Below are 25,878 nucleotides of genomic sequence, written 5' to 3'. Positions count from 1 at the left end.
ACAAGAGCTGGTGTTTTGTTGTGCACAAACACAAGTATATGCCTTATGAAAACTAAAAGGTAAGAGAACAAAACAAATAGTGACAAATCTACACACCGTAGGCGGGATGTTTCTGCCAAATCTATCAACATCCTATCTTGAGCTATCTTTTTTTTTTTTAAATCAAGATTTGGATGCTATTCTAAGTGGGAGGTGTGTACATCATAACTTTTTCCACTTTATGTGTTCAGAACAAAATAAAATGAAACACATGTCAACAAAACAGGCCATCTACATCAAAAGACTGGCATGAGGCCAAAGCAGTAGTCGCTTAACTTTATAGTTTGCAATGTGGCATAATGAATTGTTTTGCATGACAACCATAATTTCCCCTAGTAAATTATTATTATTATTATAATTAATATTTTGTCATAAAGAATTTTAAAAAGCTGAAGAGGAAGTTGAATAAGGTAGTGTAGACTTAGTCTCTGCAGTTCTGTTATTATTATTATTTTTAAAAGGGCCAGTTTTAAAAAAAGGCATTGATAAAATGGAAAATGTTGTATAATAGAGACCCCCAGAAGTCAAAGCCCATCTTTCTGAGCAGCTGTGACATGCTTTGATGGAGCACATGTACATTTCTGTCAGGTTAATGTGGTTAATAGAGGAAGCATTTGCACAGCAATGAAAGAGTGATTGACAGCTAACACTAATGAGCGCACCACACCCTAGGCAAGACTGGTCTTGCAGCAAAAGCAAGGCAGAGTGAAACAAGATACTCAGGATTACTATTTCCAAAAAAAAATGCCATCATGTGTGATTTTATGCATGCAATGTTAACAGGCGTACCTGTGATGTTACTACACTTTCTACATTTTGACAAGAAGCTGAGAGCTGACAAACTGGTCTAACTCATGAAATCTGCCGTTATAGGCTGGATGAGGTATTTGTCAAGCACCCTACATAGGTGAGGAGGTGGTGGTACGTAACACTGATTAGATACAGATATGGGAAGCAGTCTCCTCCTCAGGTGAGGTGAGATAAGAATATGGGCTGTACTTTGAGGGATTGGCAACAGACCTGAGAAAAAAAACAGGTTGTGTAGTCCAACATTATTGATTATAATAATACATTTATTAACAGTGTTGGGGAAAGTTACTTTTAAAAGTAATGCATTACAATATTGCGTTACTGCCTAAAAAAGTAACTATTTGTGTTAGTTACTTTTTATGAAAAGTAATGTGTTTCTTTACTTTTGCGTTACTTTTTCTCACCTGGGCTGGGCTTGCTCGTTTGTTTTTTAATAACAACAAAAAAAGTTCTATTTTTTGGCAAATGTAAAGGCCCTTTCACACCAAAAGTGAGCATCAGACTGAAGGAAATGCAAATTCACACCTGTACAATAGAGGGCGCAGCTCAAACAATCCTTTCAGCTGTGCTGATTTTCTGGACTAAAGAAGAATAGGATACAGGATAAGGAAGTTCAACACTCTTATTTCTAAATCTAAAGTCATTTTTGCATATTAGTGTGATTGAATTAGATCATTGAAGGTCAGCAGCAAAGACATTGGTCAATAAAGTGAGATTAAATCCATAAAGTATATCTGTGTAATTTAATATAGTTAATTATTACAGGTTTGCATAAAATTTTGAGATTGCATTTTACTGTTTTCATTCATTTGTGAGATGAGTAAATGCATGTACACATTTAGTCTAGAACTACAATAACCATCATGTTCACACAGCGCACACAACACCTCTGCATTTTATTTCTCTCAGCGATGGGGACAGGAGAGCTGTCAGTCAATAAGTGTGAAAAAGTAACTTGCGTTACTTATTTGAAAAAGTAACAGATAAAGTAATGCGTTACTTTACTAGTTACTTGAAAAAGTAATCTGATTATGTGACTCAAGTTACTTGTAATGAGTTACCCCCAACACTGTTCATTAAACTTTCAAGAAAAAAACCAACCACTCTCAAAGTAACCCTCTTTTCCTTATTCCATTGGATATCATTTACAAAAAAATAAGTTATATACACTACCGCTCAAAAGTATGTATTTTTTATGTCTTCAGTGTCACATGATTCTTCAGAAATCATTCTAATACGCTGATTTGATGCTCAAGAAGCATTTATCAATGTTGAAAACAGTTGTGGTTCTTATTTTAATGAAAACCGTGATATTTTTTAACATTATAAATGTCTTTACTGTCACTTTTGATCAATTCAATACATTCTTGCTGAATAAAAATATTAATTTCTTTAAAAAAAAAAAAAAAAAATCTTACTGACCCAAAACTTTTTAGTTATTTACACTTTATATGATTTTGATTTGTATCTTCAACTGTAATGATTTAAAAAAAATACTCTCTAATATATGTAATGAAAAAGGGTCTATGATTGACAATAGGTGTGTTTGACATGAACTATGCTTAACCTTGCTGATCGGCAAGAATAGCCGGTTGCAGTTGGAGGTGGAGTTAAAAGCCATCAAGTCAGATACTTTCTGCCTTTTTTGTAATGTACATGAAAGCAAACAGAATGCTGTTGTTGAGTTGACAATAAATTTAAGTAGAATGTGCAGTCTAAATTTTAAGCAGTTAATTAACCATGAGCAAGTGAGCACAACCAAAAAAAAAAAAAACATGCAGAATATGAAGATACCTTTAGAGAAGTTTACAGAGGAACCTAATCTATTATGCTTCACTTTAATGCTGCTTACATGAAATCTCCATGTAAATAAACAAACTATAATATATAGTCAAATGACAATAGTTCCCTGTGTCAAGTCTTGGGTTTAACTTTAATGCTGCAAAGATATGGAGCAATTTACAAAAAATAAATAAATAAATAAAAACAAAAACCTTCCTCCATTTGACTATCTGGTACTTGTAAAATATCTGTGTTATTATTTGGAATTTGTTTTTGTGATATTTAATTTGGAGAGCCCACTACCCTAGGATAAGAGTTTTGGAGGTTGGTTTGGAGATTCTTTTGTATTTTGTTTTATTTATTTATTATTTAGCAAAAAAAAACCAATTAGTTAAATTACTGTTAAGAAATCAAATGTATCATTTGAAATTCAGTGTATGGTTGCAAGTAAGTTGTTAGTATTTAGACTACATTAGATGTAATATTTGTTCTGATTTGTCATAGCAAAATTTCAGAAATCATTGTCTGTGCATGAATAAGGTGGTGTTAAATAGAACTCGAAAATTTTAGATTATATCAGAGAAATAGTTTGCTCTTGCTGGTGTAACAGCTTTTCGATATTTAGATAAACACTCATTAGATGCCTGTATCATATCTTTCTGCCATTTGCATTCAGCCGTCCTATCTGAGTGGATGATTACTATTGTTCAACCACACTGTAAAAATGAAATATAACAAAGATTATTAGAGTACTTTCTACAAGGTAAGTTGGTAATTATTTGTAAAAAATTGACTAGCAATTTCTGAGTGAAAATAGTTTCAAAGTAAATTCTACAAAAATGTTTTTCAGTCGTGTTCAAACTCTGCTTATGTCTGTCTGCTCCCTATAAATCTACAATACAGAGTAAGACTTTTTAAAAAGTACAATTAAATGATCAGCAGAAATATCCAACTGGACAGGCTTCATTCGCCAACATTAAACCAAGAAATCCAACTTGCTGTAGTCTATTAAAACAGTATTTTTTATTAGGATTTCAGGCAAACTGATTTCAGACTGCTGGAGCTGGACTTAATAAAATAGCCACTGAATGCAGAACCAGTACACTTTTCTGTGCTATATACTGTAGACTGTGCTTCTCTTTAAAAAGTGATGAATGAAGACTAAAGGACTGATGCAAGTCATTAATAACATAGCTTGTAGGGTAAAGGGTACCTACCAGTGGAGAAAACTGATATTGTATTTTTACCAACTCTTTGCCTCTCTCTGGTGGTACAAATATGTATCACACTCCATCACTTCAAACCATCCATAATGGATAAATGCAAAAACACAACTTTAAAATAAACTGTTTTATTCTTGTTTTAAGTTTTTTTCTACAACTGCAGAAAAAACTGTCTTTTTTGAAGCCTTTAAGGCTAAAAGAAATGCTTTGTGAACAGTGATCAATAAACACCAACTTATCTGATGGAAATGTTTTACTCAGCGGTCAAAACTTTAGATATGAAAAAAACCCATAATCACAGTCATTTGTAAAATTTCATTCCTGAAATAAACCAGCAACGCACAATAGATGTTTTCAAGCAAAAAAGGAAAATGAATTCACAAATTTAATGTGTGCAAATATGCAATGTCGATCATTCAAATTAAATGTTCCTTTTACCTGTAGACAGCTTGAAACAACTTGCATTTGATGGGTGAACTCTACCATCTAGAACAAACAAAAAAAGTGCTTCGTAGTACATTTTTCTTATTTTACCCAGTTCCATTTGGTCATGATGACACTCAACAGCTATTACTATAGCATGACCATTGCAAGACATTGCAAGAAATACAACAGTATTTACTAGTCTCCATGTATTACCTAAAGAAAAACCTTTATTTTGTCAAACACACACAAAAAAAGAAAAAGAAAATGTCTTTTGTAGGGTGTAGAGCAACATGAGCATTTCTAGGTACAGGTACAGGAAGACTTTGTGAAATAGTGTCAATATAGTTGGATTTGTCTACATAGAACAGGAAACCAATCCCCTGTAGGGATAATACTTTCCCTATGATGTTCTAGTAGGGCTGCCTTTAGCATATGATGACATATTTTCAAATGTGCATTTTTTTTAAAGTATGGATTTTATTTATTTATTTGGTACAATTTCGGTCACTTTTACAATTCTGTAATTCATGTTTACAAAACCTTGGTAGACATTTTTTTTTAGATTTGTTGTTGAATTCAAAATGGCTACATGGGTTTCAGTGAATATGCAGTGAGCCAGGTCAGACAGTATGCCAGTAATTATACATAATGATTTAATACATATGTTTGTAAATTTATAGTTGAATGCAAGAATACTATGGACACTTCTCCCTTCCCTGAGCTAAGAAAATGGTCCAAAAATTGCCTAATTAAATAGGACACTACCATAAAAAGGAATAAAAAGATGGGGAAAAAATTCTATAATTATAGAAGGACCCCTCACCATACCGGCTTTTTGGTCCACTTCAGGGCACCTGGAATACACGAATGTGTGCATTTATACAGTATTCAACTGATATGTTAACAATAAATGCATTTAACAACTGAAAAGAGTTCAATTTTACAAGAACCGTCATTTTGATTAGGATACATCTGATCCCCAGTCAGCTGTCCAGTGCACTTAGTTGACTTGAATGGTCACTGAATTTGCCTTTCGTTTGGATCTACTCAGTCTTCTTCCTGAGGGAAGGGCTGCTGTTCCAGTAGTAGAGAACCTGAGCTGTGATCACACCATTACAGCAAGAAGAGATGATGTAGGTGATAGCCATGAGGGAATCTCCTGTTTCCTGTACAGAGGCATATAGGACACATTAAAATGGTCTGTCATCAATGGACCTATTTCAAACAATGAGGATCATAAATAATCATTCAAAAGTTTTGGGTCAGTAACGTTTTTTGTTTTAAAAAACAGATACTTTCTAAAGCAAGGATGAATTAAATTGATCAAAAGTGGCCGTTAAGATTTTTACATCATTCCAAGAATATAATATTTCAAATAAATGTTGTTCTTTTAAACTTTCGAAGAATCCTAAAAAAAAAAAAAAATTTTTACCTTGGTTTCCACAAAAATATTAAGCAGCACAACTGTTTTCTAAATTGGCAATATTAAAGGGTTAGTTCACCCAAAAATGAAAATAATGTCATTTATTACTCACCCTGATGTCGTTCTAAACCCGTAAGACCTTCGTTAATCTTCAGAACACAAATTAAGATATTTTTGATGAAATCCGATGGCTCAGCGAGGCCTCCATTGAGAGCAAAGCCACTGAACCTCTCAAGATCCATAAAGGTAATAAAAACATATTTAAAACAGTTCATGTGAGTTCAGTGGTTCTACCTTAATATTATAAAGCGACAAGAATACTGTGCACCAAAAAAACAATATAACGACTTTTCAACAATGTCTCGTGATGGCCAATTTCAAAACACTGCTTCTGAGCTTTACGAATCTTTTGTTTTGAATTAGTGTTTCGGATCTCCTATCAAACAGCTAAACTGCTGAAATCTTGTGACTTTGGCACTCCGAACCACTGATTTGATTCATAAAGCTCCGAAGCAGTGTTTTAAAATCGGCCATCACTAGATATTGTTGAAAAGTCGTTATATTGTTTTTTTTCGACACACAAAAAGTATTTTTGTCGCTTTATAATATTAAGGTAGAACCACTGTACTCACATGAACTGTTTTAAATATGTTTTTAGTACCTTTATGGACCTTGAGAGTTTCAGTAGCTTTGCTCTCAATAGAGGGCTCACTGAGCCATTGGATTTCATCAAAAATATCTTAATTTGTGTTCTGAAGATGAACGAAGGTCTTACGGGTGTAGAATGACATGAGGGTGAGTAATAAATTACATTATTTTCATTTTTGGGTGAACTAACCCTTTAACAAATGTTTCTTGAGCACCAAATCAGCATATTAGAGTGATTTGATCATGTGACTGAAGACTGGAGTAATGATGCTGAAAATTTAGCTTTGTCATCACAGAAATTTGAAAATATAATGAAATATAAAACAGTCATTTTAAATTGCAATAATATTTCACAATATTACAGTTGTTTTTACTGTATTTTGATCCAATACATGATGTCTTGATGAGCATAAGAGACTTATTCGCTTAGATATTGCATGATAGCTCATTACGGTGGTTTTACCTGAACTGTAGTGAATATGCGTGCTAGAGAGCCTGCAAACAGCAGAAACACTGAAATAGCTGACAGCTGCCCAGTGTGGCCATTTCTGTAGTTGGTACCAGCCTGAATTAACTGAAGACACAGAAAATAAGATAAATACATTTCTGTTGGATCAGCTGTTGAACCGGGTTGTTTCTTTTGGTCTAGCTTACCCGTCCAAAGATGATGGCTGGCATATTAGAGGCTTGCATGGTAGTGACAACAGACATGGGGGTCATGGGAGAGAGGAGGACTACCAACAGTCCCAAGTAGACTACCAGAAACCCCAAACCTGCAAGAAATCACAGCATAATCAAAAGGTACAGCATAAACAATTACTTTTAAAATTTAGAAAATGCAGCACAGATTGTTTTTCATTATTTTTTTTTAAACGGAAAGACATGTGGTATTGTCTTATTACCTTTGATGGCGTTTCCTCCATAGTGCTGTATGAGGAAACCAATGGTCACAGTTTGAAACATGAGAAAAAGTGCCTCACCCCAGGAACTGTCAAAAATATTCACAGGTAAATGTTTTATAGCTTTGTTTCTAGTAGCCAGTTTTCCACTTTGTTGTTTGACATTTATAAATACATGGTGTGTGTATGGACAAATGTTTACCAAAATGGTAAATAAATTTGAAATTAGACTTTAGCATAATTATGAAAAAGCATCACTATCGATGTACCTGAAAGGGAAGTTGTTGGCAATACTGTAGGCCATGGTGCCTGTGATAGCAAACAGCTCTAGTAGTACAGAGTTAAAGCTCAGTCCCTCTGCACTTTTTGCACCAATCAGCTTTAGAATCTGAGGTAGCTTTACTATGAGGAAACATGAACAAAACATCAGTGTTAGAGGAAATTGTCAGGGTTTTTATGTGTTATAAAGTTTTTTTATTTTTATTTATTTATTTATTTTTTACCTAATACAGAACCAAGAATGATCCCAATGCCCAGGCCTTTGCTGATTACAACCTTCAGACAATCCACTGTAGAGAATCAAAAACCCAAGTCAGACTTCAATATGATTTGCATGTAAACATGTTGACCACAATTTTAATACAAGCTAAACAGCAAACACATTTAATACAGACATTATTACATGATGTTTATGACGCAGATGACGTTTAACATTTTAACAAGTATTAATTAAAAAAAATGAGAAAATCAAAATCAAGAGAGTCCTATGTTTTGACTGCCTTTACGGAAACTTCCGATTACTACCGAAGACATAACTTACAAGAGCCAGTAAGAAAGAGCGAGGTAGTGAAGCTGACGAGGTTTAATACAAATGAATAATATACATTTACAGCTCAGAGAACCTCAAAATCTCGGCAAAACACATTTTTGTATGATAGATGATCATTACTGAATACTAATTTTAAGTAATTAAGAATGTCTGCCTTAAAGTTGACAAAATAATGCAGTTAATACAGAAGTGGCCAAATGACATATGTTCTCATATTTTACAGAAGAGAAATCCTCTTTGTCATTGAATCGTTATAAGTATACCAGGAAATAATCTTTGAAATATCTTCCATTTATCTATAAAGATGCAACTAAACTAATAAAACGTGAACTTACCGTGCAGAAGATTGAACTGTAAAAAGAATTCGTCGTAACATCTTTCTGGCATTAAATAGTTAACCAGAACATCTTTAAAAGGATCCATGAAAGATGTTTCTGCAACTGCTTCAGATGCCGCCATGATGCAAAACGTCAGCTCAAGTCACGTGATGTAGTGCGTTACTGTAATACTTCCTCTTTATTTATGGAAACACTTCTAGTAACTTACTTGCGATTGAATACAGAGGTCACCTAAAATAAGTTATTGTCAATTATTATTATTATCAATAATTACTACTACTATTATTATTGTTTGTATTTGTATTTATAAAATTTGACTTGTCCAACAAAAGGTGGCGCGATTGTTCCATAGCTCTACTAAAAGATGCCACTTTGGTAGTTTGTCCTCAGTGACTTTCCGTAGAAGTCTATGACGCGATAGTGAAATTGACATTTCAGCTGTAGTAAACTTTGTTTCTTTGAATTCAAATTATCCTGATTACTCAGGCTCAAATAGACATGCATCGCTCAATAAGAAAAAGTGAATCTGGTATCAATTCCGTCATTTCAGGCCAGCCGTATTGCGTCTCAGTTTTGAAAGAGGGCTACTGCAAAGCTGAACCAGACGGCTCGTTTAGAGCTGACGGTACCATTTCTTTAATTACCGGACCACAAACTATTCTAGTAGACACCGGGGGTCCTTGGGACAGAGACTTTCTCGTCGAAAAACTTAAGGAGAAGGGTATGACGACAGATAGTGTTGCTATAGTAGTCGGAACCCACGGCCACTCTGACCACGTGGGAAACTTGGGATTGTTTCCAGACGCCAAAATAATTGTGGGATGTGACATAAGCGTGGGGGATCGATATCTGCCAAACCAATTGGCTGAGGGACAGCCATACCCTATTGATGATTTTGTAAGTTATTCATGTCATATAGGGCCATAATGGTAGTAACTATAAATATACATAACTATAACTAATATATATATATATATATATATATAATTAGTTGACACCAATTCAGTACTCCACTGTATCCACAAGGTATCCGTCATTCCAACACCTGGCCACATGGGCAGAGATGTCAGTGTCCTGGTAAGGGGAACATCAGAGGGTACAGTACTTGTTGCTGGAGACTTGTTTGAACGTTGTCATGATGAAGACTCCTGGAAGGACCTGAGCGAGAACCCTGAGATACAAGAGTCCAACCGACAAAAGGTGTTACAGATTGCTGATGTAATAATTCCTGGACATGGGCCATTATTTAGAGTGCACAAGGAATAATGGCATTGATGAAATCCTGGACCTGAGGTTGAGTTATAGCAATTATGAAATAAAGAACACATTAATTTATATAATCCATAATACCATACCATTCAGTTCACATTCTTCTCAAATGTATTTCAGATTGGGCTACTGGCTGTTTTTTTTTTAGTTAAAAAAAGTTTTTTCACATGCTTAACTGCATGGTATAACCAATCAAATGTACAGTAATGATGGCATAAATTGCAGTGTAAAATGAGTTGGGTGTGAAATGGAGTCACTTCATTCATGAATATTGACTGTGAGTTTTAATCTTATTCATTTTACTTATAATGACTGCTGAAGCTACCGACCCACTTGCTTTTAAGTTATTTTTAGCCTTTATCTTATTTGTAAGTCATGTGACAAAAGATGGCTATGGAAGATAACTGGTTGTGACTCAGTAGTAAATAAGGGTCAAGGTTTTCATTCTAAGAATGAATGTGCTTTCCCAAAATAATGTATAGATGGAAATTTTGTGTGTGCCATCTTCTTTTTTTTTTATATATATAGGTAATAAAAAATTAAACCTTTGCTGCTGTGAACTCAAGTCTGTGATTGTGTCACCCTCAAGTTGTTCCAAACCTGTACACATTTCTTTGTTCTGCTGAACACAAAGGCAGATATTTTGAAGAATGTTTGTAACCAAATGGTTATGAGGCACCATTGACTTCCATAGTATTTTTTCCTCATACTATGGAAGTCAAAGGGGCCCATCAACTGTTTGGTTACAAACATTCTTCAAAATATCTTCCTTTGTGTTCAGCAGAACAAAGAAATTTATACAGGTTTGGAACAACTTGAGGGTGAGTAAATGATGACAGAATTTTCATTTTTGGGTGAACTATCCCCTTAAGTACAATCATAATAGGCAATTAAATACAGTGTTGTAATGAGCAATACCATTTACATGTTTTTTTTTTTTTTTAAATGTCTTTTTATAGGTTATGACCTAAATGTTAATTCATTGCATTATACTGCCATTTGCTGTAACCCATTAAAATATATGCTTTATGATTACTCTGTGTCAGCATAAATGTGAATTATAGCATTTTACTATGTTTGCTATGTTTTACTATGTTGTGTTTTTCTTCTCATCCTCAGTACAAATCATTGTTAGGACCTGAAAACATCTGCTTCAGAAATGAATTCCTATTCAAGTAGTGTATTAGCATATTTACTCCCCTTACTGGCAAAAATAATGGATGTAAATTGATTGTTTCAATTTTAGTGGTGGCTCACTGGTCTATTGCTGCTTTATACAACATCATACCTTATATTAGGTTCAGATAAAGTTCATCAAAAGTTTCTTACAGTGGTTAACCAAAAAATACATTCAGTAAAGTCCCACCACACATTTGATTAATACTCTAATGATTAAGTAACTGAGTGTTGTGGTGAACAAACCAAAACGATTTAATTTATCCCATCTTAAAAATTATATTAGCAGTTATAATAAAATGTTCTAATAATAGAAATGTTCATGTATCTGTACCTTGATCCATTTCCCAATAAGTTTGACGTATGCTGTCGTTACATAAAATAACTGATGTGGTAGTAGGAACTTGTTCATAGTTTCCACTGTTGACTAATAGATTTCCTGATTAGGCATGTGGGATCTGTACATAAGTGCTCTAAAAGGTTCAGAGTTCAGTAAAGAGCCACATACACAGGCCCACACCTGCAACAGCAGATAACATTCATTGATCAAATGATCCAAGATAGATAGCAGGATAATATAAATGTCATATGATGCCCCTGAATAGATATCATTGCAAGCATTGCACCTATTTACTTTATATGGTTAAATGGTTAGCATTAACAAAAGCATTAAGAACAATGTCTCCTTTGTGCAAAACAGTTTTCTGTCTAATACCCATCATTCAGTATGTTTCTACATTTAAAAAAATGACTGTTTTTGAAAGAGTGACATTGATCATTCAAAGTACAGTCATATTTTTATGACAACTAATATATCATAAAGATGTGACATCAGTACCCGACCTGACGTCAGATAGGTGTGTTAATATAGAGTATTTATAATCTGTCCTCTCTTCATTTTAGCACTAGAGAATAAAGGCTTACACACTTAAAGTCTGTTTAATATTTCTGAGCCTTAACAAAACAGAATATTTACATCATGTGTACAGGAAAGTGCGCTAAGTTTATTGGCATCAGCCTCTATCCGCTGGCACTGCTGTCCATCATCTGTAACATTTTTCTGTTTTTCCCTGATTTTCAAATTACTTATTCCAAGGAGGATGCAGAGGGATTCTACCGTCTTACAGATGAGATCAAATACATGGGAGGCGTTGTTGGAGGAGGTATCTTGGTGAGGAAATTCTATCTCGTTGTATTGTTATCGAGCTTTCCCTTGACATTTCTGTTGGGGTTGTCTGACCAGTTTCTTGAAACTATTTACCTGAGACCATCCATCCTGGCTTCTGGAATACATTGTAGGCTGTATCTCTTCTTTAACATATTTTTATGTTGATATGGCTACTGTTTTTCTCTTTTAGGTATTGATTCCTGCGATTCACATCCATAGCACTGGGAGAGAAGGCTGTTGTGCAAACCGCTGTGGGGTGAGTTCTGCTAGGGTCACAGATTCGAATTTTTTCTAGAACTACACTCTTGACTTTAATTGGATTAGTGCCTAAGCAGGAAAGCAGGTGTGTCAGCTTTACCTAAAGGAATATTCATCATTTTAAAGGGATAGTCCACCCAAAATTAAACATTTTGTCATCATTTAATGACCCTTATGTCATCCCAAACTTGTATGACTTTCCTCCTGTTTTTTTTTTGTCCATACAATGAAAGTTGTTTTGGACCCCACTTACTTTTATTGTATGGGTGAAAACAGTTGAAACATTCAAAATATATTTTGTATTTCATAAAAAGAAAAGACATACAGGTTTAGAATGACATGAAAGCGAGTGCATGATGACAGAATTTTCATTTTTAGGCTAACTTGGCTATTTCTTCAACATAAACAAATTAAGTGATTATGACCAAATATGCTTACATTTTTCATTTAGTGAACCTTTAACTGACCTACGTCGGTTGTTTTCTCTTTGTCCATTAGATGTTCCTGTCCATTATCTTTGCTGCAATTGGTGTGGTTGGTGCTTTGTACAGTGGTGTTATAGCTGTGCTTGGTTTGGTTAATGGACCAGTTTGCTTGCCTGAACATGGTGATTGGAGCAGACCATTCATGAACAGGTGAGAAAATGAATGGTCCATCCTATTTTCAGAACTCAAAACATCCTATCCACCTTTTTCCTGACGAGCCTACTGCGTTTTGAATTATGGGTGGCACTTCCGGTTTGGGGAACTTCCATTCAAAAAGACTGAAATGAATCATTTCAAATTATAAGGTTGCCTTACAAACAAAGCTTATACGTCAGTTTGACTGAATGAGCTGGCAACTTCATGTTTTATTTTCAGACATCATGAGAATAACGTAACGCTTGGTATTTTAACGTGACATGCTATTACAAGAATATCTATCAAGAGCTCTTTTCAGTCGCTGCATTCTTTTCCTCATGAGTATTTTCTTTTTCCCCTTTGCATTCCGCTGTAATAGTATGAAAAAGGACAACATATACTGCTTTTTTATGGTTTGTTCTCGCTGTTTAATTTACGATATATCTTATTAATTATTCACTGGAATGCACGAAGAATCTCTCGTTTTTCTCCTCAAATCCTCGCGTCTCTTTCCAGGTTTGTTTTCACAGGTAAATACAATTTTTTAGGATATCTGTCAAAATGACGCAAATAACTTTAGTATCACGCAACACTTGAGTAAATGAACATAGTAGAATAATGTCATCTCATTGTAGCCTACCCAGTTTTTTTATTCTTAAACGTATTATTGCGTTCATAGAGAAGAAGCCCTACTTGAAATAGAGCGTGCCTTTCAGTGTTGTTAACTAACTTTCAGGGGAAGTTGCTAAAGGCAGGTCGATTTCTTGCTAAAAGTTGCTAAATAACGTTGTGATGTTTATGATCTTTATGATCAGATATTTATCAGTTTATGATCAGATGTTTATCAGTTTATGATCAGATATTTTTATTTTTAAATGCAACATTGATTTATTGAACAGTTACACATTTTTTGAACAATTACATTTTCATATTCTCTTATTAACTAAACTTTGAACAGTTAGTTTTAAGCAATGTATTGGTAATTAGTGTCCTACACTCTAAATAAGTCTGTAAAAATAGGGCACAATGTACTGTGTTAATATGAAGAAATTATCCGAATTGATTTTTCACAGGTGTTTTAAATTAAATTTTGTGTTTTAGGGTTACACAGGGTTACAACTTAACAGAAAATGTCCTGGCAGAAAATTACCAGTACCTTTTCCGTTTTTCTACAATTTTTTTCTCACAGTGTACCCAACTGTACAATTTTAGGTACAAGCTAATAACATGTTGTATCATAAATGAACAATTATTATTGAAAAATTGCAACTATCAACTTAATTCACATATGATGTGTGTACTGTTAGGCATCTTTCTTCAGCTCTCTCCATGTGCTGCTTGGCTAGCAAGCTGTTCAATGGTTTTCAACACACTGATTGTTAACAGTTTAACAGAAGTCACACCCATAATTTGCGCAACGCATCATGGGGCGTAGGAATAAGGTGGATAAAAATGGTCATCATGACAACTACAATAGGGCTTTTTGGGCACAAAAATGTGCAAGAAAATAATGTTTTAACATAATAATGTACATCAAAATAATGTGTGGAGCTTTACTGCTTTTAATGTCTTTGTTGTTGTTGTTATTTATTTAATTATTTATTTAATTTTGCAGCACTGAAAACTACTTGGGAAACCCTGACATTTGGGACACTTGCAAAGAACCAGAAAATATTGTGGAGTTCAACATTGGCCTGTTTGTCGCCCTGCTGGTGGCTGCTTGTTTAGAACTGCTGCTCTGTGGATTTCAGGTGCTCAACGGCCTCTTTGGATGCATCTGTGGTACATGCAATCGCAAAGAGGTATGTACTGTATGGTGACTTGATTTCTAAAGGTCATTCCATTATCCATTTACTGCTTTTTTACTGATGGTCTTGCAATGTCTAATCATTTATGGTTTTAGCATGGTGCCTTATAAAATGATCTGATAGTAGGTCTAAATTATGTTTTATTCCTTTAGGTCGTGGCATAAGTTCAAAATGACAACAGACCAGATAACACAGGATCAAGATCTATTACCACACATTGGTTCTCAGTACCAACGTGTGACCATTAATAAATATGGAAGTGAACAGTAATTAAGAAAGGACCTGTAAAACTTACTTCACTGATTAACATCTTCTCTATTGAAACATTGTTTGCATGTCATACTATTGAATAATAGACTGAGAAAATGTGGCAGGAAACACTCCCTGATCATCAATGTGGATAAAATGGGTTCATTTGTTGTGTAAATGTAAATATGTTAAAGTTGTATTTATTTTCTTATTTTATGTTGTAAAATATTTAGATGGTTTAAATTATAGTTCAATGTTATGTTAAAATCAATGCATTTATATTTACATAGACATTTTTAATTTATTAAAATGAATATAGATACACAATTAATTATTTCTTTAAAAAAAACTGCCCCTTCCCAGTGTTACATCTGCTGATGCTGGTGGCAGGTGCGATTTACGGTGGAGGAAGGATTGGCTTGTTTTTATCAGGCAGACCTTTTTTTTTTTGCTAAGATCTAAATGTTCAGATGTTTAACACATTTTATTCTAAATAAAACTTTTAACAGGTTTTGGCTCTTTTTATTTCATGTTTCTCTTTTTTTGTCATAATATTTGACCTATTACTGAGGAGTCCACTGTGGTTTTTGGATGTGGATATGTTTGTTTTTCTGTGAAGCATAAGAGAACACATTAAAAAGAAGAGAAACATGACGATCACTCACCACAAAACACATTTCCTGAAATGAAGACGAGGAGAAATGAGACAGCAACTTCAAAAGAAGAAGTCTTCAGCATCAGTACCAACAGAAGTAACTCTCTTCTACAAAAACGGTGAGTGTAATTACAACATCCACATAATCGCTTCCCACATTTTTATTTTTCAAATAAGTTACCTTTGACAGCTTTGAGTTTTGTGTAATACTTGTTTGACCGAAACATTTATTCACATCAAATTTGTTCAATAACCTGGCTGGGTCTGAATGAGAAATGTTTTTTTTCTTTCTGACATCTGAAATATTGTAAATGTAAATTATAAAATTTAAAGATATTCTAGGTGTATTAATGGCATTCGACTTCTCTGCCATATGACTTGTCTGTAAATACATAAATGGCATTTTTAGGCAATGTTTTTTTTGCAGTCCTGAAATTTAATAAATTGTATATAAGTAAGACATGTTAGTTTAAAAGTATTATTTTAATTTAGTGTGCAGGTAGTAGGCTGTAGTAGGCTTTAAGTATGTAAATAAATTGAAATAAAACAAGCAAAATTGCAACTGAATTTGACAGTTTTGACTTTGTTAACTCATTTTCTGTTCCACGGTAAAAACAAGGGATGTAACAGTAAAAACAGCATTAAAATGTACAAAAAGAGTTTTTCCATTTTATTTTATTATTATTATTTTTTATCTCATAACCCTAATGCAAAATTCTAACAAGATCTGAAATGTACATTGTACTCTTTATGAGACTGTTCATGTCACTTGACCTTTAAAAATATAAGTGTTAATTCTACACAGTTTTCGAAACGGAGGAATTTTTTTTTAAATTTCCTGCTGATCAAAGATACTGTATGATTGCAATACTTTGAAGAACTTTTAAATAAAATACAACATGCAAATTTATTTTGCGATTGATAAGCATGATATAGCTAGTTGATAACATTTCATTACATAACCCTTTGTTTCTCTGTCATTACAGGCTATTAAAGTCAAGGAGATAAATCCTAAGATCAGCAATGTTGAATTCTACATGTTGTACATGTCCGCATTTAGAACGCAAGAATGTGGTTTTTGTCACTGTGTATTCAGTGGTCTTCATATTTGGACTGACCCTCAACGTCACCGCACTTGTAATTTTTTTCCGCAATTCTAAATCACAGTCGCACACCACCACGTACATGGTTCACCTAGCCTTTGCTGATGTTCTTCTGGTTTGTATGCTTCCAGTGCGGATCTATTTCCACATGGAGTCGGGGGATCTGCCCCAGAAATTATGCGATTTTACCGGTCTCATAATGCTAAGTAACATGTATGGCAGCATCCTCCTCCTCACATGCATTAGCTTTGACCGTTGCATAGCAGTCTGCTTCCCGTTGTCTTCTCGAGTCCGTGAGGGCCGCAAGAAAGCATGGTGCATGTGTCTGGGAATCTGGATCCTAACAATCGGAACAAGCTTACCGATCTATTTTAAAAAAGAACAGAACAATTCCACTACTGAGCAAACAAATGTCACGTGTTTCGGAAATTTTCCGAGCTATGCCACTCAAACAGCTGCTCTCATTTCCACGCTAATTATTGGGTTTGGGATCCCACTAACCGTTATGATTATCAGCTCATGGGGGCTCGTCCGGGCTATAAGTAAAAGCACGGCTGTCCAGACTAGTGACCTAGTAGACAGTGGAAAGATTAAAAGGATGATAATAACTAACTTGGCGATCTTTCTGTTCTGTTTTCTGCCCTATCACGTTATGCTTGTGCTACTTTATGCCTATAAAACTACCCAGACCAGGTGTTCACTGTTAACCCCCTACCAGTACAGCCTCATGGTAGCTTGTCTGAATGCAATGCTCGACCCCCTGGCCTACTACTTCACAACAGAGACGTTTCAAAGAAAAAAAATGGGTGTTGAGACTACCACTGTACGCAAAATATGGCAAACAAACAGTCACAGCTCGGACGGAAACAACCGTTCGCGTGCCCCACTCACAATGTAAGGGGCAGCTCAACTCTCAACTCTGAAGACGAAAACCAACGTTTTGCAGGTCTCGTGCTTACAGTGAAATGGTTGACATGAAAGTTCTCATATAGATTTCTGCTGTAATAGGAAGGAAACATCAAGAGATTAGAGAGTTCAGTCGAATATGACTCATACGTTAAAAAACAAAGAATGAAGAAAAGAAGGAAGCCACAAGTCTTCACCCTTCTGGGTGAGCTGCTGACTGCATGCAAACAATGTCTGAAAATAAGTGTTATGTAAAGTTTAAGTTCCTTTTTAGAGGGCCTTGGTTTTTCTCACATATGCATGATTGACAAATTAAGATCATTACTTACAGTGAACATGTTCTGAGTTAGATTTGAGCATTATATCCATTTATATATTTGTAAAGTTTCTACAATTTGTTAATGATTCATAGCCTTTCAGTTGTGCAGTGGTGTTTTTGTTGTTGTATTTCAGATGTTACTGTTTATAAGTAACTGTGCATGATAATTTTGTTTTTGTATTTTTGAAATTTACATAAAATATGTACATATGTGTTTAAGTTTAATTGTTTAGAATTTAATGTAAATTTTTAAAGTTTTAAAATTATAGTGAAATAGGTTTAAAAACCACCAAACCCTCTTTCCTGCCCATTTCCACACCCTTCCCCCTCTCTAGTCTCACATCCGTTTGACCTGGTGCCAGCTTGTTTTGAGTATAACGCAAATCTTCTCATGTGTATATATGAAGAGTTCAGATGCAAAAGCCTCTAAGTGCCGTCTGAAATTTTCTTCTAAAATGAACATTTTTATTAAGCTTGTATGTTTATGTTCAGTTATTTAACTTTAATGGCAATGAAAAGTACCTATTAATTGCCATTAAAGTGAAATTACCGAACCTAAACATACAAGCTTGATAAAAATGTTCATTTTAGAAGAAAATTTCAGACGGCACTTAGAGGCTTTTGCATTTGAACTCTTCATATGTTAATAAAAGTGCTTAACCCTCTATAGTACGGTGTTGCCTCCAGGCAACATGGTCTATTTTTGTTTGTTTTTAATAAAATAAGGCACCAATTGATTGATCAAACGTATCACATATTACAGAATAACTCAAATACTAATCAATAAAAGTGCAAAAACTACCAAAACATGACCAACAGGGGTCCATTTTGTGTCCTGTTTCAGCACATGTGCTCATGTCACATGGCTCCATATTTTCTCCAATGAAAAGTGCTTTTTTCACTTGTTTGTATCCATTTAATCACCCGCAAAAAGTACGAGTCACCTTCACTGGCAAGTAAAGAAGTATTTTCAAGAACTTTACATTATATATCATCAAATGTTTTAGAGAAAAAAACAAAAAAATGTGTGTTGCCTCAAGGCAACATTGTTATTTTTATTGATATTTATTTATTTGTATTGATATTTTTAAAGTGTCCAATTTTAAGCAGGAAAAACAACACAAATAATTTTTTCCTTATTGATATTATATTGCGTACAGTCTCTTTTTGCAGTTGTAATTATTGTTATCAATCCATGTGATTTTCTTCTTCTGAGAGGTGTCAAAGAGAAATAAAAAATAACTTGTCATTAAAGAAGCACATTTCATTGGACAAGCAGCATTAAACACTTAGGGTGAATTCAGGGTGATTGGGACACTTTTTGCCATGGAGATGACTGGGGAAAAGTGTCCCAGTCAACCTGAATTCTCCCCTGTAGATCACTTGAGTGCGTAGGTCCGATTTTCAGAGATACAATCTTAATGGCAAAATAAAGATCTTGATAAAGATGCATGTGAATACCCTTCAAGTCTCCTGCATGGGTGATTGACTAACTTACCCATAAATTGTCCATGGGAACTAAAGTTATCAAACCCATAACGCATCAGTATTGCATTCAAATTTTGCACTCTAATGTCGCTGTTGTAAATTGAGTACCCCCTGGTGGTAGGCTAAATGGAACAGATTTGTCTGTCGAATTAAAGGATTAGATCACTTTCAAATGAAAATTACCCCAAGCTTTACTCATCCTCAAGCCATCCTAGGTGTATATGACTTTCTTTTTTTCTGATGAACACAATCAGAGAAATATTAATAAATATCCTGACGCATCCGAGCTTTATAATGGCAGTAAGCGTTACTAAACGAGTATGAGCTGAAGAAAATGTCTCCATCCACATCCATCCATCATAAACATATTCCACAGTTAGGGGCTGTTCACATATCGCGTCTTTTCCGCACTCAAATTAGTTATTTGAAATGTAGCCGTACAGCTGGCGCGCTCATAATGGAAGCGACACGGTCGCGAGGCGCATGCGGTGCATTTTCCAGGTGCATCTAGATGAAAAATTATCAACTTTTCGGAATGCCGCAAGCGCACCGCAGGTCATGTGACAAGAACCAACAGATCAGCTTCGGCTCTTCCGTAATAAAACATCGAAAGCTCAGCCGAACAGCTGATCATAGCTGTACAGGGTGGTTTTTATACCTCATATCCATAAAAATATCTAGTAGTAAAGCTAATGCAAGGGCTAGAAATCAATTTATCCTTTGCTGAAACTTCCTCGGCCTGGTGGAGAGCAGTTTATGGTTGCATAGCAATGACAGACTCCACGCGGTTTGGAAAGAAGGAGAAAGCGGCGCGGCCGCGCTTTCCACGCGTTTTTAGACGTGATATGTGAACGGCCCCTTATGAAGTTCCGCCACACCGCTTTCTGTATTCTACTTACGAAGACAGTGTAAAACTCTAGCAGTTCAAAAAGCTTCCACTACGTCTTACGCCTTCCCTATTCAACTAACGGAAAAAATGTAACTGACGCGACGCCAGTTTACACTTTCTTCGTAACTTGAATACGGAAGGCGGTCTGGCGGAACCTAGATACTTTACTTCATTGTTAAATATTTACATAATTTTTTATTTTTTTATTTTTTTATTTTTTTACACAAAGGCATCGTTTCGCTTCGGAAGGCCTATATGGCCCCAAATAGCTATGGCTGTAAACACGTCTATTCATGGTGCAAAATCTTACTTTCTGAAACTATGTAGCTAGGCTATAGGCTATTTTATTTCCCCAAAATATTAGAAAATTTCTGTTTGCAAGTTAACAAACATTCTTAAAAATGTATTAAATTAATGTTTAATTTGACACGTTTTTTCTTCTTCTGTCAATTACTCTATGTTAGCTTATATGGTGATAGCGAACTGTCTATTAAGCACAATTCTCCTAATTTATCGAATCAGTCTTTCTCTTGCTGTGTTTTTCTGGGCTGCTGAAGAGTTTAAGATGGCCATTAAGGATTTGGCACCCTGTCTATTATTCCGTTGACTGTGGGTCATTATGGCCGGACAACAGCAGAAAAAGAGATCTTGGCGTGCTTCAGTGGAGTGTGCCCGTCCCGTAGGTGAAAAGAACAATGGTGAAGGGGGTAGAGGGGATGGGTCGCGCGCTGTGGAGGAAGGGGTGGGAAGCTAGGAGATAATAGTAGTTCTCCCACTGTGAAAACACTTAAAAACTAAGATTTCTTTGCTATTGTTACGCGTTACCATCCTCCAACTTTTACCATCCTCTGTCTTTGTTGGGGTAGCGGATACCCCATTCTTGTTTTAGTTTACATATTATGAATAACACTGCTTCTAGAAATCAATATGAAAAATACGTAATGCATTTAATGCCCTTACCTATGTGCTCTATACCAGGTTTAAGGACAGAATCGAAGAGACTCTTTTATGCAACCACAGGTGCACCCTTAATTGTGCACTTTTCACCTATAGTGTTGATAGTCCCCAAATGAGAGCAACTTTCATTTTTCGTTTTCCAGTTGAGTCAAATCCGTGTAACTATTTCTGAAAATGAGTCACATGTGAAATCAAACTTTTGAACTCTGTGCTTTACTCAGTGCACCATCACTATGCGCAGAACGTGGGATTCGTTCTGTTTAATAGGCCAAACCCGAGACTGTGGGAAATTGTGCAGCAAAAAGCACCCCTATTGTCATGGTAATTTCGGTGGGTGGAGGTTTGAGGGGGAGTATGGGTACATGTTAAACGAGGTTAAGTAAGCTTGTTTAGTTCCAAGTTTTATCAAGCCAACGCCACCGCAAACTTTCAGAAAAAGTCGTGGGAAAGCGACAAAGTTTCTAAACTAGTTTCTTGGAAGTGCAGTATAATGACGGCCTCCAACATGGGCAACGGCCCGGAGAAGAACTTCAACGCAAAAGAAGAGCGAAAGGTATGTGACTCTGTCGTCATTTTGGTTTGGTTTGTGACGTATGCAGCTATGGCAAAGTATTTATCCATTTGTTCAATGGGGGATACAAGTAGAACGCGTTTAAAATAACTGAACGTGAAATTGTGCCGTTTTTTTGTAAATCTTACAGAGCAGCTTTAAAAAGTTGGCTATATGCACATATTCCAGACTGCTGTTTGAGTGAGTGTCCTCTGTTAATTTTATATTGAATATAGGCCTATCTAAAGAAAACAGTTTAAGACCTAAATGTCAGAAATAGCAAAATAGTCTATTCCATAAAACAGTTATATTGTTTTGCAGATCTAAATATTGTTTAGTATCCAACTTTTAGGTGTGCAGTAGTTCCTGAATATGTAAAACTTATACGTGAAAAGAAATAGCAGTTTTCTCATGCAGTTATTGAATATTGAATCTAAAATAACTATTACACTACTGACATGACTGAGTAACTTTAGTGAAGACTTTACAGTAGTTTATGTTAAATAATTGCATGTAATGAACTCAGCTGAGAATATTTCACACACAATTCAGACATGCACCTTACAGAATTGACACAAGTCTTGTATCGTCAAATTTGTAGTGAATTAATCCCTTGAGGATGTCTAATGAATATTTCATAGACCCTAAAAGTGGCTTGTTTATCATTTTAGCTGCGGAAACCCTTGATAGAGAAAAGACGCAGAGAGAGGATAAACTCAAGCCTCGAGCAACTAAAGGGTATAATGGTGGATGCCTACAATTTGGATGTAAGTGACCTTAATAAACATCAATAAAATATAGAAACATTCTTTATATTTGAAATCTCTTTGCACCGATATAATTTAAATCGTTTTAATAAATGTTTAACTTTTTATAATGAAAATAAATACATTTAAATGGCACTTTTCCTTTAACTTTTCCCACAGCAATCGAAATTGGAGAAGGCTGATGTTCTTGAGATAACAGTTCAGCACATGGAGAACCTTCAAAGAGGACCAGGTTAGACTTTCTATGCTAAAACCATTTAAGCCTACTTTTTTCTGTCTAAAAGGGGAAATTCATGATTGTTTACATTAAAAATAAATTTAATATATTATATTATTGAAGTATACAACTTGTTTTTTTTGATTGACTTCAATATACATGTATTAGTAACATTTAGTTTTAGAAGTATGGTTAAAGATCTCTAAATCTAAATACCCTCTGATTTTGCACTTTGCACTTTTTTTGGTATGCACTGAGCACTTGTGTATTTTTTATTGCCTCTGAATAGCAACTTTAGAAGTTTTTCTTTTCTCAAAGGAAATTGTGTGCAGGCTTTTGAACTTTTTTTAAAAATCATTATTATGATTACATGAGGTAAAATCACTCCCATTGTCCTATATGTATAATTTTGCATTGATTTTCAGGTGGTAGTCACAGTCCAGGCACTGGGTTTGAGTCTCGACAAAGATACAGTAGCGGGTATATTCAATGCATGCATGAGGTGCACAACCTGCTCCTGAGCTGCCCTGGGATGGACAAGACTCTGGGTGCGCGTCTGCTAAACCACTTGCTGAAATCTCTTCCCCATATCAGCACTGATGCTGGTTCTGTTGGCACCCCTAGCCCTCTTCCTCTATCCCCGACCCATTCCCCTCTTAACCTGCCTTCCTTACAGCCTCATTCTCTCCACCTGCACACCCCTCCATCCCCTCCAACTCCTTCACCACCCTCCAGCCCCACTCACTCACCTAGAGTCCCACTGATTAGAGAGAGACCCCGAGAACAACCCTCTCCCCCCAGGTCTCCTTCCCCTCAGTCTCCAGCACAATCGGCCCTTCCCCCTTTCTTTCCAGGGGCCGATCCTTCCATGTGGAGGCCCTGGTGAATGAATCCAGCCCAACCCCCCCATTTGCCCTCCCCTTGCCCTTCCTGGCCTGCCCTCTTCTACCTAATAGTTTCCATTACATTTGATCTCTTGAGAGGTTGTAGTGCTTTCCACTCAGAGGGGTGCGTCATATTGGGTTACAAAGTCTCATTGGGTTGTGTGGTATCATTTAAAGCACTGTACTGCATGCTTGGAAACAAATGATGTAATGTGCATGCTTTGAGGGTATGATCACAAATGACACCAAAGCTGCCCTCATTGACTGTATATACTAGTTATTGCTGTCTTGACTACTTATAGGGCAAGTTTAGATTACCTTACTTTGGTTTTCTTTTCTTTTTCTTTTTTTAAACAATGATATTTTTACTAGCTGGGTTTTAGATGTGGTGTATTTTGTACATGTAGTAAAGGGGATTTGTTAAAATCATGCATGTTTCTCTACCTTAAATGCAAAACACTAATAGTGACTCAGAATGGGTAGAATGGACAAGATCATTTGTGAAAAATACTCCAACCTTGTATATTACAAGAAGCGCGGAGTCTTGACTAGTACCTCATATTGAAGCAGTTAAAACTGGTTTCCTTTATGAAAAATCAGAACTGTGTATTGATTTTGTACTCGCATAACATTTGAAAATTATGATGATTATGATAAAGGTGTTTTTAAAATAAAATATGACACTAATCAGTTTGTATGTGTGCCTTTTTTTAAACTAATATTTAATCACTTGTACTTGATATCTGGCTGTTATCCCAGTGACAAACAAAAATTGTTAGAATTTACTTTTTTTTTTTTTTTACTTTTACAAACAGCGTCATAAATGAATTTTTACTTCTAAATGAATTTGCTCAGATTATAATATTATGTACATCCCTTTGTATTTCACTTATTTTGCCAGCAATTTGAACTTGAACAATTTGATCTACTGGCCTACATCTTGTACAGTAACTTTGCTTTCCATTCAATACACTGTGTAAATATGAAAAATGAGAACACATTTTTTAAATAATTTGTTGATGGATAATTTAACGTGGCGAAGACAAAAGAGCTCAAGATCGACAAAATATCAAAGAGCAAAAGGTCTGTTAAATGACACCAATGGAATTAAGGCTAACAATACTGTGTATTCCTTCAATCTATATTGTGAGAAATGCTGCAATTACTTAAAACAGCCTGAGGATGTCACTATTTACTAGTCACATGCTAAATCACAGATTATGTTAAAATTAGATAACTGCCCTCTACTGGATTATCACCCACCTCCCTTGACTGTTCTTCTAAAGAAAATATCTCTATAAAACATTTTTAGCATTAGTCTAGCGTTCTAGTTAATAATAGATTAACTAGAAAAGTGTGATTTAAGCGGGTTTTGGATAAGAGCAGGTAGGACGCATATTTAATTTTTGTTCACATAGTTCGTTCAGTGATGTTGTATAGCTGGATATCAATCATTCAGCTGATGCAGCATTGATAACAGACTATATATTTCCAAAACACATTTTCTGTAAATCAATCAATCAATCAGTAAATAAATAAATACTGGAAAAAAATGTTGTGAAAATTGTGTGATATACAGCTAAGACCTGGTGGTACACTATCAACGCCTCATTTTCATTCCTGAAAACTAAATATGATCCATATGTTCCAGACATGTGAGTCACAATTGTGAGAATGAAAAACAGGCATTTTCTCTTGTCATCGTCAATAATCACAAAATGACAATATAATTTTAGGTAGAATGAGTTAGGGTTCCAGCTGTTTTGCCCAACATGTGGTTCATTAGGGCCACCGGTGTGTTTGGACATGTCCTTGACGTGGTGATCTGCACCCACTCCTGTTCACCATACATCCAGGTGGCAACTGACTGTTTCAACGAGACAGAACAGGTCTGTGATGGCCAGCATTTATCCTGTAACTGGCCCCTTTGTTGACAGAACAAGGCTGCTCAGTTTTCCTCATAAAAACTTTCATCTTTTTCTCTTTAAGCTTGTAAATAGGCCTACTCAAAACGTTTGCCATGGCTGTGCTAAGCATTATTCTTATATGGTCCAAGTGACCAGGCACAGTCTGATTTCAGATGATGAAAACTGTGAGCTTTGTGATCTCCAGATTCCCCTTGAGGTTCATTATTCAGTATCAGCTGGCAGAGCAAGAGCCCAGAGATGAATGGGGCTT

General features: G+C 35.4%; 5 protein-coding genes across 5 annotated transcripts; 4 read left to right on the top strand and 1 right to left on the bottom strand.

Moving 5' to 3' along the window:
* Positions 1 to 3,966: 3,966 nt before the first annotated feature.
* Positions 3,967 to 8,584, bottom strand: mpdu1b (mannose-P-dolichol utilization defect 1b). The gene is made up of 7 exons (XM_051900262.1): positions 8,415 to 8,584; positions 7,754 to 7,819; positions 7,520 to 7,652; positions 7,254 to 7,339; positions 7,006 to 7,124; positions 6,815 to 6,925; positions 3,967 to 5,446 (listed from the first exon to the last, which is right to left on the bottom strand). The coding sequence occupies exons 1-7, from the start codon at positions 8,536 to 8,538 to the stop codon at positions 5,324 to 5,326; spliced, it is 762 nt and encodes a 253-aa protein (XP_051756222.1). The 5' UTR covers positions 8,539 to 8,584; the 3' UTR covers positions 3,967 to 5,323.
* Positions 8,585 to 8,689: 105 nt separating this feature from the next.
* Positions 8,690 to 10,721, top strand: mblac1 (metallo-beta-lactamase domain containing 1). The gene is made up of 2 exons (XM_051900263.1): positions 8,690 to 9,314; positions 9,444 to 10,721. Exons 1-2 carry the CDS (start codon positions 8,916 to 8,918, stop codon positions 9,681 to 9,683), a joined length of 639 nt encoding a protein of 212 aa, XP_051756223.1. The 5' UTR covers positions 8,690 to 8,915; the 3' UTR covers positions 9,684 to 10,721.
* Positions 10,722 to 11,458: 737 nt separating this feature from the next.
* On the top strand, positions 11,459 to 15,476 carry tm4sf21b (transmembrane 4 L six family member 21b). Its single transcript, XM_051900264.1, has 5 exons — positions 11,459 to 12,033; positions 12,221 to 12,286; positions 12,787 to 12,923; positions 14,524 to 14,710; positions 14,869 to 15,476. The coding sequence occupies exons 1-5, from the start codon at positions 11,842 to 11,844 to the stop codon at positions 14,878 to 14,880; spliced, it is 594 nt and encodes a 197-aa protein (XP_051756224.1). The 5' UTR covers positions 11,459 to 11,841; the 3' UTR covers positions 14,881 to 15,476.
* Positions 15,477 to 15,597: 121 nt separating this feature from the next.
* LOC127516013 (lysophosphatidic acid receptor 6) lies at positions 15,598 to 18,167 on the top strand. The gene is made up of 2 exons (XM_051900260.1): positions 15,598 to 15,739; positions 16,607 to 18,167. Exon 2 carries the CDS (start codon positions 16,644 to 16,646, stop codon positions 17,619 to 17,621), a length of 978 nt encoding a protein of 325 aa, XP_051756220.1. The 5' UTR covers positions 15,598 to 15,739; positions 16,607 to 16,643; the 3' UTR covers positions 17,622 to 18,167.
* Positions 18,168 to 21,079: 2,912 nt separating this feature from the next.
* Positions 21,080 to 24,387, top strand: her8a (hairy-related 8a). The gene is made up of 4 exons (XM_051901512.1): positions 21,080 to 21,835; positions 22,504 to 22,599; positions 22,759 to 22,831; positions 23,242 to 24,387. The coding sequence occupies exons 1-4, from the start codon at positions 21,773 to 21,775 to the stop codon at positions 23,700 to 23,702; spliced, it is 693 nt and encodes a 230-aa protein (XP_051757472.1). The 5' UTR covers positions 21,080 to 21,772; the 3' UTR covers positions 23,703 to 24,387.
* The last annotated feature ends 1,491 nt before the right edge of the window (positions 24,388 to 25,878 follow it).

This window comes from Ctenopharyngodon idella, chromosome 7 (assembly GCF_019924925.1).
Source record: "Ctenopharyngodon idella isolate HZGC_01 chromosome 7, HZGC01, whole genome shotgun sequence".
NCBI lineage: Eukaryota > Metazoa > Chordata > Actinopteri > Cypriniformes > Xenocyprididae > Ctenopharyngodon > Ctenopharyngodon idella.
Note: the sequence above shows the minus strand (reverse complement) of the source record. Positions and strands in the feature narration are given on the sequence as shown.

Excerpts from the sequence above, each read along its gene's own strand:
- mpdu1b (XM_051900262.1), bottom strand. The coding sequence starts at position 8,538 with ATGGCGGCATCTGAAGCAGTTGCAGAAACATCTTTCATGGATCCTTTT. Across the intron at positions 7,820-8,414 it reads ACAGTTCAATCTTCTGCACG|TGGATTGTCTGAAGGTTGTA; the intron begins GTAAGTTCACGT and ends GATTCTCTACAG. Across the intron at positions 7,125-7,253 it reads TGGAGGAAACGCCATCAAAG|GTTTGGGGTTTCTGGTAGTC; the intron begins GTAATAAGACAA and ends GATTTCTTGCAG.
- mblac1 (XM_051900263.1), top strand. The coding sequence starts at position 8,916 with ATGCATCGCTCAATAAGAAAAAGTGAATCTGGTATCAATTCCGTCATT. Across the intron at positions 9,315-9,443 it reads CATACCCTATTGATGATTTT|GTATCCGTCATTCCAACACC; the intron begins GTAAGTTATTCA and ends TGTATCCACAAG.
- tm4sf21b (XM_051900264.1), top strand. The coding sequence starts at position 11,842 with ATGTGTACAGGAAAGTGCGCTAAGTTTATTGGCATCAGCCTCTATCCG. Across the intron at positions 12,034-12,220 it reads TTGTTGGAGGAGGTATCTTG|GTATTGATTCCTGCGATTCA; the intron begins GTGAGGAAATTC and ends TTTCTCTTTTAG. Across the intron at positions 12,924-14,523 it reads AGCAGACCATTCATGAACAG|CACTGAAAACTACTTGGGAA; the intron begins GTGAGAAAATGA and ends TTAATTTTGCAG.
- LOC127516013 (XM_051900260.1), top strand. The coding sequence starts at position 16,644 with ATGTTGAATTCTACATGTTGTACATGTCCGCATTTAGAACGCAAGAAT.
- her8a (XM_051901512.1), top strand. The coding sequence starts at position 21,773 with ATGACGGCCTCCAACATGGGCAACGGCCCGGAGAAGAACTTCAACGCA. Across the intron at positions 21,836-22,503 it reads ACGCAAAAGAAGAGCGAAAG|CTGCGGAAACCCTTGATAGA; the intron begins GTATGTGACTCT and ends TTATCATTTTAG. Across the intron at positions 22,832-23,241 it reads GAACCTTCAAAGAGGACCAG|GTGGTAGTCACAGTCCAGGC; the intron begins GTTAGACTTTCT and ends ATTGATTTTCAG.